The sequence below is a fragment of the Podarcis filfolensis genome (assembly GCF_964270895.1).
Source record: "Podarcis filfolensis genome assembly, chromosome: 17".
Lineage (NCBI taxonomy): Eukaryota > Metazoa > Chordata > Lepidosauria > Squamata > Lacertidae > Podarcis > Podarcis filfolensis.
In genome coordinates, this window is record NC_139621.1 from 26,897,884 (window position 1) to 26,916,618 (window position 18,735).

Below are 18,735 nucleotides of genomic sequence, written 5' to 3' on the forward strand. Positions count from 1 at the left end.
AAACAGCTTACAGCCAAATTTTTATTTCATTGTATTTATCTATGTAAGATGTTGTACGTGATCCCTTCCCTCACACAACCATCTTTCTTTTGAACAATCCTGTAAGGTAGGATTGGCAGAGATCTTGTAATTGGTTCAAGATGACAGATTTATATGTGTACAATACGTCTAGGTGTCTGTCAAGATCTAACACAGGAGAAGCTTCCTGATGTAGAATAGAAACACTTCTCTTTTTACTGGAGAAATGTTGGAGGGTATGATCTAAAGGCACCTCTGCAGCTTTAGATAACAGAAATGCATCCCAGAAATTAGCTATTTCCCCATTTAATTTGCAGTTGAGCCAAACAGAAAGTTGAATAATTGCCCCATAAACGCAGCAGGGGGGGCAATGCTTTATTGGGGGACGTACAGCGCACTCTCTCATGCGCTTGGCAAAGGCTGCTTTCATTGCAGTCATGTGCTCACTGATTCACTCTGATTAAATCTCTCTGAACTAAAAGGCTGCAGATTCATCTCCAGCTCTGTGACACAGCCGGTCTTGCAAAAATGCAGATAGGGTGCCCAAGGCTGCTGTAAAAGTCAGCGACATTAGCACGCACGGCTGTCAGGAACGGAGGCCTGGGCTAGTCCAGAAATCACTTTTCCTAACATCTGTAGCAGAGCTCTTTCCAAGCAGTAATCCAAATGGGTCCTTACTTTAAAATTTGATCTTATTTTTGCCTCAGGGATTTCTGAGGTCCAGTTCTTAATAGCTTTGTTGTTGCCACCTGGAACGCCATTGCACAAGGAAAGATATATGTGACAGTTTTACCACACCACTGCACCTGATGCTGTAAAAAAAAATATTGTTACTGCTGTGTGGGATGATACAGAATTTTGGGAATGACATGTAGCCAGAGAGGCTCATGGGACGCCCATGCAGATGTGGTGATTTTCATCACTCCAAGGCTATCTCTTGCAACCATAAAGGCTCCTTCTCAAAAGAAAGGTTTACAATGTCTGATGCTGCTTCCACAGGGCTGTCAGGAAATTGGCTCTTGACTATGAGGGCAATTGGAAATGGGAATGATGGGCAGTGACTCTGAAAGACAAGGACTTACCCTCCCAAAATGGCTGAGCACCCTGCCCCCCAAGCTAAGCATGGTATTGAAAAAAAGAGTGCTGTTGTAGTCAAGGCTAATTCACAATGTACATTATAATACACGGTTGTCATATTTCTAGAAGTAAAATACAGGACACAAAGCTTTTTTTGGGGGGGAGCATGGAACTCAAAGTTGTTAAGCATTTTGGGGGAAGAGCTTTGTCAAAGAGTAAGTAGCTCAGAGCAGCTGAACTCAAGCCTTTTTCAGGGTGTGAGGAGGGGAAGGAAAATAATCCTTTTTGAAATCCTGGAGGGCAGCTGCAGGACCAGGGCCGGATTTAGGTTTGATGAGGCCCTAAGCTACTGAAGGTGATGGGGCCCTTTATATGTTCTTTGTCAACAACAAATTGTCGCTTTTTTGTGTTGAATATATGCTATATGGTAATTTATGGACCTAATAGGTATCTGAAGCCATTTGCACATGCAGAATGTAGGCACCCTATATATAGAAATGAGCAAACCCGTGATATTCTAGGGAGCAGGCTAGCAGGCGGGGCCCATTACTTACATCATAGGAGCCTACACAACACAAAACACTGTTGCTGTATGTAAGATTTATTTCATTTGTTTTTCATCTTATATTTTGGAAATGTACATCCAGGTTTTTTCCTTTTTTGCCCCCCCCCAAGAGAGTGGGGCCCTAAGCTATAGCTTATTTAGCTTATACATAAATCTGGCACTGGTACAGGACAGTGCAGCTCATGGATAGGCAAACTAAGGCCCGGGGGCTGGTTCCGGCCCAATCGCCTTCTCAATCCGGCCTGTGAACAGTTCGGGAATCAGCGTGTTTTTACATGAGTAGAATGTGTGCTTTTATTTAAAATGCATCTCTGGGTTATTTGTGGGGCATAGGGATCTGTTCCCCAAAATATAGTCTGGGCCCCCACAAGATCTGAGGGACAGTGGACTGACCCCCTGCTGAAAAAGTTTGCTGACCCCTGCTGTAGCTGGTCCTCGACTCGGTGCAAGGCAGCTTCCAATGTTCCCTGTCCTTAAGGAGCAGGTCCTGAAGTCCGAGGCTCATCGCTGTAGGATTTGTTGATCCAAAGAGCTCCTAGTGCCCTCCTAATCCTTCTTGACAGTTCCTGAATGTACATCATCATCAACTGTCAGATTACATATCTACATAGAGAATGGCAGGAGATGACAAAGAGCAATTTCACTTCTAATATTTTAGGGCCAAATTAGAGGAGGGGTGAAAATGCATGTATAGTGGTACCTCGGGTTAAGAACTTAATTCGTTCCGGAGGTCCGTTCTTAACCTGAAACTGTTCTCTCTTTTTTTGAATTTTTTATTAGGAATTTAAACAGAACATATTATCTTAAAACATATCATCCTTAATTCCTCCCCATTTCCCCCTCCCTCACATAAAACACCCCCCCTCCCCGCCCCCCGACTTCTCTCAGTTCTAATCTCTGGTTTCTCTCACAAACTTTTTATTGATAATAACCAATTAGACAAATTAAGGATTTATACAATTTTGTAACATGCAGAGAATAACCTGAAACTGTTCTTAACCTGAAGCACCACTTTAGCTAACAGGGCCTCCCACTGCTGCCGTGCCGCTGCCGCCCGATTTCTGTTCTCATCCTGAAGCAAAGTTCTTAACCCGAGGTACTATTTCTGGGTTTGTGGAGTCTGTAACCTGAAGCGCCTGTAACCCAAGGTACCACTGTAGTAGGGGTATGTGTTAGATGCTATTTATTGAAGGGTTTCTTTTTGGGGTGGGGTGGTAGAATGGCTAACGATCCAGATTGGTGGAGGAGGATTTAGCCCTGTCCTCCCTTGCTGCAGTTGGTTAGAGCTTGGTGCTGATGACGCCAAGGTTGCAAGTTAGATCCCCGTATGGGGCAGCTGCATATTCCTGCATTGCAAGGGGTTGGACTAGATGATCCATGGGGTCCCTTCCAATTCTATGATTCTATGAAGCTGCTTGTTTGCATAGGGAGCAAATCCCCCACTAGGGCCAATGACGGATTTCCCCAAAAGCAAATCCCAGCTTGAGAGGTGGAATTTTCTTCAGGAGCAGAGTTAGAGTTAAGTCCCCCCCCCCCCACCTCTCTAGGAACTCCATCATTATCAGCTACCACCCTTTCAATGATGCCATTTGCATTAAAAATATAAAATAAAAAACTGTATGTGGTTTGACCCGCAGAAAAATCTGTTTTTGGATCCTGTTCTATCATACCAAGAATACACAGTGTTTCGTATGAGTTATATACCAGTGATTTCTTCACTGAAAATTAAGTGGTCTGCCTGTAGCCATCACTGACCTTAGACAGTGGAAGTCGCTATGCTTGACATACTGGTCTTGCAGTAGTGGGATTTGCAACTGGCTCATCAGATGCAAAAGATCTAACCTGATTAAAGTAGGACTCTGTTATTGCCGTTTTGCAATGCTGGCAATTTGCTGCTAATGTAATAAGGTTTTTGATTCTGGAAGCAGTTACCTATCTTCTAAAAACACACACACACACAAAAAAACCCCAACTCCCTTTCAAAACAACAGTGATGGCTAATGGTTCTTACTTGGTGCTCCTTCCCTTTTTAATTCTTCAGAGTGCAAACGTAAAGCCCATTTGCCATGCTCCAGTGCTTTTGATCTTTATCTGAATTTAGATTGCTTTTTTGCTGCTACTGTTCTAGTTCACACACAGTTTAATTGCCAGGAGATTCCATTTTTAGAAACACATAGAGAAGGGTGGGAGAAATGTCAGGGGGCTAGGCTGGTGACTGCCTGATCCCAATCTACATCTGGAAGCCCTCCCACACAGGGTCCCCAAGGCCTGTGACCTATGCTGGAACAGATGTGAGGAACCATTGGTCCTCCGTATGCTGCCGAACTACAACTCCCATCAGCCCTAGCAATCATGGCCAATGGCCAGGGATGATGGGAGTTGGAGTTCAGCAACATCTGGAAGCCCACCAATTTCTCACTCATGTTCTCTGACTTGATCCATTGAAATGAATGGCAATGACTAACTAATGTCTATTCATTTCATTGGGTTTTAGTCTGGGGTAAAGCTAATAGAATACAACCCTTTCTATCACTTTCTCTTATAATCTGTCCCTCACTATCTGGAAAAGATGAAGAGACATCATAAAATACAAACACTATATTATAAAATATAGTATGTAGCCAATCATGTATGGATCCTGATATTCAAATGTTTCTTTTAAATTATCACCACCATCATCATTAGTCTTCTGAGTTTAAGAGCCCAGTATCAGGGCGTGATATCAGTGAGGACAAAAATTTGGCGCCCCCTAAATATTTCCTATTTTCATGTTCTCCTCCCCTTTGCCTTCCATTCTGCACATTTTCTAAAGTGCACTAGGTCATAGTGGTGGCAACTCAATTTCCTCTATGACTTGGGCCTAACGTTGAGTAAGGTAAAGGTAAAGGGACCCCTGACCGTTAGGTCCAGACGCGGATGACTCTGGGGTTGAGGCGCTCATCTCGCTTTACAGGCCGAGGGAGCCGGCGTACAGTTTTTGGGTCATGTGGCCAGCATGACTAAGCCACTTCTGGCGAACCAGAGCAGCACACGGAAACGCTGTGTACCTTCCCGCCGGAGCGGTACCTATTTATCTACTTGCACTTCGTGCTTTTGAACTGTTAGGTTGGCAGGAGCAGGGACCGAGCAATGAGAGCTGACCCATTGTGGGGATTCGAACCACCAACCTTCTGATCGGCAAGCCCTAGGCTCTGTGGTTTAACCCACAGTGCCACCCGTGTCCCAACTTTGAGTAGGTACCCGTATAAATATAGGTATCATCATCATCATCATCATGCACCCCCTCGGCTTGGCTCTCTGTGTGGGGGAACCCCCCTCACTGCCGAAAATCGGGCACTGTTAGCATTGCAGGGTAGCAAATTCTCACCTCCCATATAGCTATTTGTGTCATTGGATGGAATGAACAAGCTTTACGAATTTTGCTCGGTCAATACTTAATGTATTGCCTGAAACCCAGAGAGGAATGTATATACTGTTACTTACATGGATGAAGACCTTCATTTCCCTCCCAGAGCTACAATTCCTTAGAATGATCGAACAATCAATCCCTCTTCACAGGAAAATCTGATGATGCTTGCTCTCTGCAGAGGATAGGAATTTCCTAAGAGCTCTTAGCACCCTTAACAGACTAAAGCTCCCAGGATTCTTTGGGGGCAGCCATGACGGTTTAAAGTGGTCTCATAGCGCTTTCAGTGTGTGATGTGATTGGGCCTTGGACTGAGGAGACCTGGGTTCAAATCCCCACCTGCCTATGGAGCTGAACACAAGGCGTTGGGCTAGTCTCTCACCTGAGGCTAACTTACAGGGAGGATGTGGGTAGCGCTGTAGTCTAAACCACTGAGCCTCTTGGGCTTGCCGATTGGAAGGTCACGGTTCGAATCCCTGCGACAGGGTGAGCTCCCGTTGCTCTGTCCCAGCTCCTGCCAACCTAGCAGTTCGAAAGCACCCCAGTGCAAGTAGATAAATAGGTACCGCTTGGGCGAGAAGGTAAACGGCGTTTCCATGTGCTCTGGTTTCTGGTGTCCCGTTGTGCTGGAAGCAGTTTAGTCCTGCTGGCCACATGACCTCTGGACAAACGCCGGCTCCCTCAGCCTAAAAAGCAGGATGAGCGCTGCAACCCCATAGTCGCCTTTGACTAGACATAACTGCCCAGGGGTCCTTTACCTTACAGGGCTATTGAAAAATGACTGTACATTGCTCTAAGCTCCTTGGAGGAAGAGGAAAGGGGTTTAATTTTTTAAAATAAATAACATGTAGTTTAAATGTCTGGAAAAGGAATGCAGGTGGTGCTGTGGGTTAAACCACAGAGCCTAGGACTTGCTGATCAGAAGGTTGGCGGTTCGAATCCCCGTGACAGGGTGAGCTCCCGTTGCTCGGTCCCTGCTCCTGCCAACCTAGCAGTTCGAAAGCACGTCAAAGTGCAAGTAGATAAATAGGTGGGAAGGTAAATGGCGTTTCCGTGCGCTGCTCTGGTTTGCCAGAAGCGGCTTAGTCATGCTGGCCACATGACCTGGAAGCTGTACGCCGGCTCCCTCGGCCAATAAAGCGAGATGAGCGCAGCAACCCCAGAGTCGGCCATGACTAGACCTAATGGTCAGGGGTCCCTTTACCTTTACCTTAAATGTCTGGCAGGAAGAAATGAACAGGAGCTTTTATCCTGCATGGAGAAGTAGTGATGGGCAAACTCCACCTGTTGATGTCTGCCTCCTTGGCACTTGTTAAAGAGATGGAGGACTTGTGAAGAAAAATAGTTGATGCTACATTTCAAACACCCTTTAAGACTCTTAGCCCCTGTGATGGTGTGACTGATGAGTTCTTCACATACCTTAGCATGCCTTCTTATTGTGCATTTTGATAGGGAGACAGACAGCTTTGTTTCCATCTGACCCTGCTTATCTCTTGGAGGCACCAATGTACCCTGGCAATGGCGACTTTGGATGGGAAAGTTCTTAATCTCCTTTTTTTTCCGGGGCAGAAAGTCTGTTTAATATTTCAGCGCAGACTGCCGACTCGCTTGAGAGCTCGCAGGGGATTTTATTTCTGTGTCAAACCTGCCATCTGCCAGCCCCAAATCATACTTGTCTTCCACCACCTTGAAAAGGTTAGCATTTGTTAAAAGATTTTTTTAATGCTCCCCACTAAAACCAAAAAAGGATCCAAGAGGCAATTTGAGTGGGAGGAGGCCATCAAGAAGAAAGCCTTGAGAAATGCAGTTTGATACTATTTGATCTGTTTGATTTTTTTCCTCATTCATACTACTGGTTTCAAAGTCAGGGCACAGTTAGAGTTTTTGTGGTGATATGCCCCACAGCTATTTTTAGATTTATTAGGTCTTTTTATTGTACATGTAAGAGTCAAATTAGATGCCAGCAGCCATTTGTCTTCCCCAATCATTATAAAGTAGGGTGGAATAAGAACGTAAGAAAAGTCTGCGGGATCAATTCCAGCTTCTTGTTCTCACATTGGCCAATGAGATGTTTTCTAGATTATACTGCAGCCTCTGCGTGCTTAGTTGGTGGAAACCAGAAGGAGAGTCTTCTTTGCGGTGGCCCCCTTATTGCAGAACTCCCTTCCTTAGGGCTCTTCCAGATACCATTTCTATTGCACATGATGGTTGGCATTGGGCTGGTGGTTATATGGTTGGTATTGCTGGGTAGGGATAGTGGGAGTAGGATGTCCCTATTGTCATCAGAGAAATGTTGGGTGGTATGCAGCTTGCAGAAGACGAAGCAGCAGGACCCAGAAGGAGAGGACGTGGGGCAGATTTGGGTGTGCTGTGGACCACACCCAGCCCACAGCCAAGCAGTTCCCCACCCCTATTTTAACTGGGCCCACAACATAAACAGGGAGAAGAAAGGAGAAGAAATGTAAGGAGTGCATTTCTCCCATGTTTTCCTTTCACCTAATGAATAGATTCCACCCACTGCAGGAGCTAATTGTGCACAAAGGAGAGAGGAAGGATTTGTCATAGCCAATCAAGGAGAGGGCAATAGTCACCCAGAGGCTTTCCAGTTAATTAAACACTTCTGGTGGGGGGGGGGGAGGGAGAGAAAGCCAATTAATTTGATAGGAACTGGTCTGGACTTCCCTTGAAAGTAGCTGCTGTTTTATCACTACATTTGCCAAGCTTCTAACCAATATTAATATCGTAAGCCATCTCACCACTGTTCTCTTCAGCTAGAACAAAGAAACCCTGTTCTACATTCTCGTCTGGGCTAGAAACGGAATGAAGAAAGGAGCAGTAGACATTATGGGATGACATGCACAGAAGTAATTTCAAAGTGATCTAAGAACTGAGATGGCTTTTCTCCCAAAGAAAGGTAAATGCATACATATTTCCAAACCGATGAGAAAAAGACAGAGCCAACTCTTGTTAACTGCAGTATCTCAAAACCAGAGGATGCTTGAAATTCATCCATGAATTAAAGTATTACAATGGACCCTACATGAAAACTCGAGTCCTATGCATGCTCAGAAGAGCATAGTGAGACACACTTGCAAGTAAGTGTGTTTATTATTATTATTATTGATTGATTGATTGAATTTATCTACTGCCCTATATCCACAGGTCTCAGGACAGTTCACTGGATATAGGATTTCACTGAACATAGACAGAAATTTCATTTGAAACCTTCCTTCTAGAAAGAAAACCCAGACATTTTGTCGAAACATTTTCCAGCAATATTTTGAGTGCTAACCTGTCACTTAATTTCAAAAGCAATCCTGCATTTATTTATTTAATTCCACCCCACACATCCTCAGATCTTCCCATTAATATTCTTTTTGCACACAAGAAGATCCTTGCTGTAAGAGAGCAGAGATCCATCTAATCTAGCAGTCTGTTCTCACAGTGGCCAATCAGATGCAACAGCCAAGCACAACAGCCCTTTCGCCTCTCTTGTGATTCCCAACAACTGGTAGCCAGAGGCATAAACTATTTTAAGTTAAGACCTGCTAGTACAATCCACTCCAATGGAACCAACTGGAACCAATTTGGTTCTCATTTTAAAAGCTGCTAATGCAAGAGAAGAAGAAAAAAGAAACCTAGATTTTTGCCCTCTAGCATATGGAACCATGTTCACACACCACCTTTGTGAGGACTATCCAAAATGTCATAAAATAACCTTTCTGTTTCTCCAGAACTCATCACCAGGCCAGATGTTAAGCAAAGTAAAGGGGTGAATTGGGCTCTATACTCACTACCTCAGGTTTGAGAAATCCATGACCCTCCCTACATAGGTGGACTCCAGTTCCCAGCAGCCAGCATGACCAATGGTCAAGGATGATGGGAGCTGTAGTCCAGCAGAAGTTTTCCCACTCCTCTGCTATGTGTTATGAATGGGGATGCACATTTCCACTTGTACTGCAAGGTACATAGGAATGTGTAGGGTGTCCAGGTCCCATGTCAATTGTGGCTCATGATTACGTTCAATCAAGGCTGCTGCTAGTGCATGTATTGCATACATAGTTTTTCATCACTTGATGACTCAACCATTGCAGTCTCACCGCTGAATGTACAACGAGCACTCAATTTGAAAGCAGGCATTGGAGCTGACATGTGGCACAAAATCTTGTCCGTGATGATTGATCCGTGGTGGCTCATTCATACATAGAATCACAGAACTGTAGAGTTGGAAGGGAACCCAAGGATCATCAACCCCTTGCGATCCAGGAATCTTTTGCCTAACTTGGGGCTCAAACCCACAACTCTGAGATTAAGAGTCTCCTGCTCTACCGCTTCTTGCTGCAGTCATCAAGTGATGAACAGTATGTCTGAACCAGCTCCCTCAAAGGCCTTACAATGGGGAGACATGAAATACAGTTCTAAATGTGACACTGAGGCATAACGAAATAATTTGCACAAACAGAAGTAGGGAAGACTTTTCTTATAATGAAAATAACCAAAAGCTGACTATATAAATAAACAGCTGGTCCTTACTTTTGGATCGTGTATTCCAGACAGTTCTTCGTAGATTTTCTCTCCCACCATGACAGCAGCCAGATTAGCTGTGTACGTCGACAGACAAAATAAACAAAAAATGGCCCAGAGGTTCATGAGAAACCTTCCAGTCCAGCACTTGGGGGGTTTGATGGCAGCTGTTCTACCAAACAAGATGGCGTAACAGACGTTCAAGGCAGAGGAGAAGGAGAAAACTTTATCCCTGTTTCTTCCCTTGGGGGTCATCCCAAAGGGGCTTTTCCATTCATACAGGGTGAGGAAGATTGCAGTGATGTGCAGCGCCACAAAAATCCCCAACCACATGGTCCAGTGGAGCGGCCACATAAAAGCTCCAATAGGAGCCGCAGTGTCTTTGGTTCTCACCAGGATGCCCAAGCTGGTGGAAAAGAATGGGCTGGTGAAATCAATCACTTGGCTACGGGCTGTGTTGATGCTGAATGATGTCACAGCCATGTGGGCTGTCCCAGCCAGGAGGTCGCCTACAAGCCCTGTCCACTGACCGTTCTTCAGAGCCCCATATTTCCCGTCGCCGACAATGTACAGGTCGAAATCGAAGTTCATATCCTCCGCTAATTTTTCCAGCAAATCTATAGTGTAGCCATAGCAGCATTTCTTCAGCTCTGTGGGCACTGTGTCATTGCCCCCTTGGAGGCTTTCGAAGAGGGCATCCAGCACCGCTGAATCATTGGTCAAGGGGTCCAAGCAGAGCTGTCCAGCTGGGCATAGTCCTTCATCATCCACAGCCCTTGTGAACACGAAGGGATGCTCAATGAGGGTCACCACCCTCAGGTGCAGCCGGGTGGGATGCTGGTTGTGATTCTTGTGCCTCTGGGCCTGCTCTGGCCAGATCCCGTAATCCATTATGATCTTTCCTTCTTGCCAGCTCCCCAAACGAGTCCACATCGGGTTCCCTACCGGATCGTGCTGCAGATTCCAAATGAAGAAGTTGTTTTCCGAACTGATGATGGAGGAGCCTTTCACTTTAATGTGGCCACTGAGCCCGTGAAAAGTGGTATTGGCTAAAAACCTATGGGACAAATGCAAGATGTTACAAAGAGAGAATCAAGACAACAGATCTCCCACAGCAGAAATTTGCTTTGCCCGCTCCTTCCTATGCTTTTTCTTCAAAAGAGCCTAAAACTGTAATCCAAAAGCTATCTACTCAGAAGTAAGCCCCCCTGACTGCAGTGGTAAATGGGATTAGGACTGAAGTTTAAGGCCAAATTCAGATTTTTCTCTAGGATGATCCTTTTCCCATGATGGAAGAGTGGGGATGCTGTATTTGTGGTTTTCAGACTCAAAAAAAGAAGGCGAGACGTCAGGGTTATTTAATCATGGGAGCATCTGTGTGGAACACCTGCATCATATATTACATTATGGATCTGATAGAATATTGAGGGCATGTCTGCACACCCAGTGGCGGAGGAAGCTTCTCTTGCACCTGGGGCGGTGTGTCCAGGGGTGGGGCGAACCGCTCATAGAGAGGGAGGGGACGGGGCACGTGGCACCCATTCCAGTCCCCTGGTTTGTTTGCTTGCCTGCCTCCTTCCCATCCTCTCCCCTGCCTGCCTGCCTCCTCCAGCTGGGAGTGCGGGGCAACGGTGAGCCACCCACCTGCGACTCTCCCCTGACTCCCGGGTTGTCAAAATGAAGGGGGAAGGGCACCAGCAAAGTGGTGAAGGCTCAGGACTCTACCCCGAGCTGTTGGGGGAAGGGGGGGAGCTGTGCTGCTTTGCCCGCAGCCTTCCCCCTTTGTTTTGACAGCTCAGGAGGCTTGGGAGTTGCAGACGGGGAGGGGGGATGCCGAATGTCACCCCCCTCAGGATGACACCCAGGGCAGACCGCCCCCCTGACCCCTTTCTCTGCTACTGCCTTTACCATGGGAGAAAGATCTTTGGCCTGGGCAGAAATATATGAGATTTGTCTAAGGCAGGGGTGGCCAACTCCCAAGTGACTGTGATCTACTCACAGAGTTAAAAACTGGCAGTGATCTACCCCCTTTTTGGGGGGTTCAGGTCAAAGTTGTTGAGCAGGGACAAAGTTGCAGTGCAGGGACAAAATGTTGAGCTTTTTTAAGGCGGACCAAAGTTGTTGAACTTCTGGGGGGGGAGCCAGTGATCTACCACAGACGTCCAGTGATCTACCGGTAGATCACAATCTACCTGTTGGACGTGCCTGGTCTAAGGCAATGCTTAAGGCCTTGCTGGCGTAAAGTGAATGATAAATGCAACAAAGGACTTCAGCTTTGGCCAACTACATCTCCCTAGTAGTGTGCTAGTATGATACATACAGTGGACGCTCGGGTTGCGAACGTGATCTGTGTGGAAGGCACGTTCGCAACCCGCAGCATTCGCAACCTGCAGTGCCGTGTCTGCGCACACACGGGTCATGATTCAGTGCTTCTGTGCATGTGCAAAGTGCAATTTGGTGCTTCTGCGCATGTGCGAGCACCAAAACCCAGAAGTAACCCTTTCCAGTACTTCTGGGTTCAGCGCAGTGCGCAGCCCAAAAACGCGCAACCTAAAGCGTCTGTAACCCGAGGTATGACTGTACTTGTCATCTTCACACTTTACATTTTAGGTGGACACTTATTTTTTTTAAAAAAAGCTTAGTTGTGTGCCTAAAATGTAATGTGTGCAGCCAGTAGCTCATAAACACAAAGGCACTGCATTTTGGTTCTTTTCATGAAGATTTCAAAACACTGGTGCTTCTCTCCCAAAGAGTCACAGTAGTCAACATTCGCTGATGGGTTAATTCAATTATTCTGCATTCATTAGTCTGATGACTTGGTCATTCTGTCTTTATCTCGCAAAGTTTAGTACAGAATGAGAAAATGAGTATGGGCAGCAAGTCAAATCACCCAGTGCTTTAATTACCTAAATAGCATAGTTAAAACACCATAATTTACAGATGAGATGGGCCTTTCAAGTCCTAATGCTTTTTACCCTGTTACAAGGGTGATCAGCAGAAATTCTCTCATCACGAAGCCTCTAATGCATGTGATCCACTGCAAAAGCGCAGCCGCAAACTTATGCGAGAACTGTTGAGAGACCCCAGTTTTTAAACTACAGAGATTGCTCTCCTGTACTAGCAAAGAGTGTGGGTTTCATCTGCAAAGTACAATGTAATAGCTTTAAAAAATAATTAGCCTTTAGAAACTTATAATGACCATAAATTCCACAAATAAGGAATAATACAATCATAAAATAGGAGAGTTGGAAGGGACCCCAAGGGTTATCTAGTCCAGCCCCCTCCAATACAGGAATAAGAATACTGTCATAAATCAGGGATGGGGAATCCTTGGCCCTCCACAGGTTTGGCCACCCAGTTTCCTGTTTCCCTGGCCATTGGTCATGTTAGCCAGGGCTGATGAGACTTGAAGTCCAATAACTTCTGGGAGCAGGGTACAGGCTTCCTACTGCTGTCCTAAAATTTTCTCATATCCTCTATCATTACTGTTCTCCAGTCTTCCTGAAAAAAACCAGCAACTCAGTTTAGCTCCTATGACTGAACATACCAAGGTGATTAATCATAGGAGGTAAATGGAGTCCCCCCTCCCCTTCCAGGATGGCTTAATAAGCCTAACAAAAGTGACTGTGCTTTTCAAAATATCCCCAGGTCAAAGGGGAGGTCAGGTTGAAACACTACTATTTTGAGGGTCATCACCTGCCACCATATTTTTTTTTCAAACCATTACAAGTTCTATTCTAAAAGCAAGCTGTACACCTTTAAATGGAAGCTGTCACATCACAGAATTTAAAAGTCAACTTAAAAAAAAAAAAAAAAAACTTAGGTGGGGCAAATCATCTGGATAAATCCTTAGATATCATAGTGTAATAGTCAAATGGCTTAATTGCCGCAGCAACATCATGGTCCAAAAGCCTCCCTTGTATTTGAGAAAGCCAGACTTGTGAGAGAGGAGATGTTTTGTTACTTTATATAACCATTCAGAAAGCTTCTCTATAATAGGTGAGAATAGGCTAGCTCTTGGTTCTGTATGGCCACTGAGTCCTGTGATCACTGGAAATGGCCATAATGTGTTGATATTCCCTTGACGCCATCATAGTTGGGTCATGCCAGCTGTCACATTATTTCTGCTCCTGGTAAGGAGAGTTCTCACATCAGCACTGGCATTTCTGGAAAGGAAGTGATGATGTGATGGCCATAGTCATTTCCACCAGACTCTCCATGATGTCATTATTGTGTGTTCTGTCTAGTACTCCACTGAGGTCAACATGAAAATCCAAGTAAAATTATTATACAGTCAATCATACAAATAATAGCCTACAGAGCACATGAAATAAAAAAGAAGCTGTTTCACTGGAAATAAGGGCTAGATTGAATGGTTGGCAGAAGACCCAGGACTCCACTGAGCAGCTGCAAAGTGAGTGAGGATGCAAGTTATAGTGGAGAAGTTGCAGTTGGGTTAACAGTGCTTTAATTCCCTCTCCCCATTGCTTTCCTCCTACACTTCAAACCCCAGCTCAGGTTCCCAGGCCCAAGTTTCCTGAGGCTGAGAGAAAACTAGCTGGAGAAGTAGAGCTCCAGGGAAAAACATGAGGCAGGGTCAGGGTTAAGCACCTCATCCTTGCCCTCTTGCTTCTGTTCTCTAAGTCCCACCCTACTCAGTACCATCTGGACCTTTAGGCAAGTCCTGACTGAACCCTTAAATATGGAGTGTCAGCATCACACATTCACAGTGCTTGCAAGGAAATTAATTGAGAAATAATCTTACTTTGATAAATACTGGCCCGAAGTGAGATTTTTTCTCTCAGTGTTCAAGCAATTGGTTGTACTTGGAATAAGCGCCAGTTCTGGTTGGATCATTGTAGCGGAAGCAACAGCTCTAGCTACAAGCTCCATTGCATCCTGTACGTAGTCTTCAAAAAAAGACTGTGTTGTTTTCCCATGAGCTATGAGACCCAACGGCAAGCCTTCTGTCCTCAGCTCTTCCACGTTGTGCGAATCTCCAAGAATCCAGTGGAGATCAGGAGGCATCACCCCAAATTGGGTGGTAATTTCAAAAATCCTCCTTGTGCTTTCCATGTCGCAGCCAAACATCACCACCGTTGACGTTGTGTCCTTAATGTTCTCCAGATGAACTTGCAAGTAAGTCAAGAGGTTGCTGGTTGACGTGAGGTTCCCTGTGATATTTATAATGGATCCCAAATGAAACTTGGAGCTCTGCTGTGTGAGGAAGAGAAAATCTGTGATGTTCCACTCTTCCTGGCACACCATCAAGCTAAAGTTATACCAGTTGTTCAAGGCCAAGATGGAGAAAGTGACATCAGCGTCAAAACTTAATGAGCGCTCTAAGCTCAGCTGCAGGTGAAGGGGATTCTGTAAAATAAGAAAAATATTGGTTAGGGAAAGCCTTGACCACAAATATATTATACTTGGAAGGGGATGTTTTGTGGGGTGGGGAAGCAAATGTATGCAAAACTCTGTTGCCATAAATCATAGAATCCTTTAAAACTATCTAATTCACCTTGGTGTTTCAATTTTTATTGACCTTGTAGCATATGTTCAATTTACATCTGCAATCAAGTATCCTGTTCCTGGCTGCTATTTGAAATAGCTCATCCCCTAAGAAAACTCCCACAGAATGAAAACCCATCTTACATATGCTTGCTTGGCTCTGGAGTCCTAGCTTCCAAAATGAGGCAAACCTATCTTCCCATGTTTTGACTGTTCATGAAAACATTCCATGTCCAGCCTTTCCTAGCTTTTCAGGAAGTCTCACAGGCTATGTGCCAATCAAATTCAACTTTTCTATCTAGCTTAACTATTTTGGGGTACTCTTCATATTTCTCATTTTGAGGGAGAGATGCAGAAATGTCCTATTTTCAGATTTATTTTTTTAAAAGCACACAATTAGGGTGCACCAAATTCAAGGCTTTATATCGTGTGGAGGCATCCAAATAATTTTGGTCAAGGTAAGTGAGTGACTACCAAGCATCATTATATATATGCCATTTTGTAAAAGGTAAAAGTAAAGGACCCCTGGATGGTTGAGTCCAGTCAAAGGTGACTATGGGGTTGTGGCGCTCATCTCGCTTTCAGGCCGAGGGAGCCAGTGTTTGTCCACAGACAGCTTTCCATGTCATGTGGCCAGCATGACTAAACAGCTTCTGGTGCAACAGGACACCGTGATGGAAACCAGAGCGCATGGAAACACCATTTACTTTCCCGCCACAGTGGTACCTATTTATCTACTTGTACTTCATGTTTTCGAACAGCTAGGTTGGCAGGTGCTGGAGCAGAGCAACAGGAGCTCACCCTGTCATGGGGATTCCAACTGCTGACCTTCTGATTGCCAAGCCCAAGAGGCTCAGTGGTTTAGACCACAGTGCCACCCACATCCCTGTGCCATTTTGTATAACATGTTGATCACTAGAATCATGCAGCTTGGAAGCATCAAAAGGCTACTGAATGTAACCTCCCATTTGAGTGCAAGACCAGCCACACACTAAGCTCCAAATACTAAGAGGTGCAGCCTAGGCTACAAGGTTTTACAAGTCAAAGTGAGTAAAAGCAAGACATACCCCATACATTTATTTTGTTTTGCCCAGTGCTTGTGGCCTTTACATTTTCAAAACACCAGAGACAGGTATACGGATTTGCAGTGTGGAAATCACATAAGAAAGCTTATTAACATGGGAAATGTTTGCAGCATGTTAATCCACAGCGAGATGAATATGCAGTAGCAAGAACAGATTTGTAATGAGCCAATGATGTAATTCCCAAAAGTGTGATAAGAAAAGCTTCAGTTCAGGATATTCAGTCTTCCCCCTCCCCTACTCCTCCTTTAAGTATCCAAAACCTCTTTCACAGACCAGCTAATTAAATGGATAAGAGCAACACAATCAATATGCATCTTGTAATAGCAATAATTTACTTGGACTGTAGAATGAATAAAATGTGCTGATGGCTTGGAATTGCACAAAACCAGCAGCCACTGAAGAGGGCATGGCATACTCTCCAATGGTACTATTTCATAAATAGTTCAGTAATCTTTTCTCTCTATGCATAAAGTGATGCTTCCACACCAGAGTTTATCATTGATGCTGCTCAGGTTTTGTGCAGCATCCACACGCTATCATCGTCTTCAAAACCTCGTCCCATATTATTTTTACAGTTTAATCTGGATTTACCATAGAAAACCCAGCACGTAAATAAAAATGCAGAAAAAGTAAATGCAGATTGAAATGGGGGAGGTGGCAGGAGGAGAAATATGGGATAACACTTTGAAGAACACAATATCACGTGGTTCCTGCAAAAATTTCACACGCATCAACAGTGCCAGGTCCACAATAAACCACAGTTCGGAAGTGCCTTTAGTAATCTAGAATATAGCAGCAAAACTGTTACAAAACAACAAACATGCAAACAACCCATTACATATTAGCAATGGGCTTCAGCTTACAAATTTTGCTCTCCACTGATCCAAGGGTGAGACTTTAAACATCTTTACTAAAATGTAGATTCTCTGCTAAAATCACGAACGGCACCTCTCTCCTTCCGCTGTGTCTCTGTGTTGTAAGCATCCTCATTTACATATATACACACAGGCAGGTCCTCATGTCTTAGTTCTCCTGTTGAGTGACAGACCTAAAACTTTTGATGCATTCACAAGATTTAGTCACAAGTCACCTTACCACACCCAGTGGAAAGTTACTAGCTCTGTCCCTATACCCAACACACACACACACAAATCAACGCTTATAATACACTTAAACACAGCTTTGTTATGCACATGAAATTTATAACTTCAGCACTGGGGACATGGCCCAGATGCATCAGACGATCTCTAAATTTGCCTCACTGTGCTGTGATGCTGAGCCTGGGTCCTATATAGATATCTAGAAAGGCTGTATGCCATCTTAAGATAAGGGACCATTGCAGGCAGGAAGTGAGAACCACAAGAGGAAGGAACAGCAAGCTGCAACTAGGATAGGTGAGTGTACAGTGGTACCTCGGGTTAAGAACTTAATTCGTTCTGGAGGTCCGTTCTTAACCTGAAACTGTTCTTAACCTGAGGTACCACTTTAGCTAATGGGGCCTCCCGCTGCCGCCATGTGATTTCTGTTCTCATCCTGAAGCAAAGTTCTTAACCTGAGGTACTACTTCTGGGTTAGCGGAGTCTGTAACCTGAAGCATCTGTAACCTGAAGCATCTGTAACCTGAGGTACCACTGTATATGTTTGTTCAAAGTGGTATCTCAGTGCTTAAAAAGTATGGTGTGAATGTGGCCTAGGACTGAGGAGACCTGGGTTTAAATCCCACTTTGTCATGAAGCTGTCTACATGATGTTGGGCCAGTCTCTTGGCTGAAGCTCCGTTACAGGGCTATGGTGCGAGAGAGAAATGGCCATTGTACATTACTCTGAGCTCATTGGGGGTTTCTTTTTGTTTTGTTCCCCCCTGGCATTAGCTGAATCATATGAAGATGATCCCATTTAGTTCTCTTAGTCACAAAATGCATATTGGAGCACAGTTCCAATATTCCGTTTATGTGCTTGGGGATCTGGCTCAGGAAATGTAAGCCTGCTGCAACTGCAGTTTTGGCCCACAAGTCTCTGGAGTTCTTCCACTTATATTAATAGGCGTTGGATCAAACTCATTACTCTGATTTACTGATCATGTTAAGCCTGCCTGATGTATAGTGCTATTTCGTTTCTTAGATGGGAGTACTTCTAGAACTTATTTGTTCCTTTTTTTGATGGCTTCAGGTTTTGCTACACCACTGTAGTAAGAACTGTTATTTCATTTAACAAGCAAAGGCTTGTAGCTGTGCCTTGATCAGCGACTTCCTTGTGCAGGAGTGAGTCCCACAATTATATTGTCTCCACGTGATGCAGCATGAGCTATCTTCAGTTGTAAAACTTAATTATTTTTATACCTTTAAGCTGCTGTAATCTCCCCTGGGACCTCATGCTAGAGGGTGGGCAAATAACTGAACAACAGCAAATTCTTTTCCGACCCACTATTTAATTCAGAAGGAGCCATGTTGAAATTGCCCAAACTCTTTGATCAAAACCACCAACATATTACCTCTCTCTTTGGGAAAAAGATTTCTCTCCAGGATGTGTGAAATTTTCTGCCTTATTTAGAAA

The 18,735-nt window shown here is 44.6% G+C and overlaps 1 protein-coding gene across 1 annotated transcript in view; it reads right to left on the reverse strand.

The window, feature by feature from the left end:
• Nucleotides 1-18,735, reverse strand: part of GRIN3A (glutamate ionotropic receptor NMDA type subunit 3A) — a 107,383-nt gene that overhangs the window by 38,143 nt on the left and 50,505 nt on the right. The window contains 2 exon segments of the mRNA XM_083592919.1: nt 9,600-10,647; nt 14,356-14,960. Coding sequence (XP_083449045.1) covers nt 9,600-10,647; nt 14,356-14,960 — 1,653 coding nt within the window.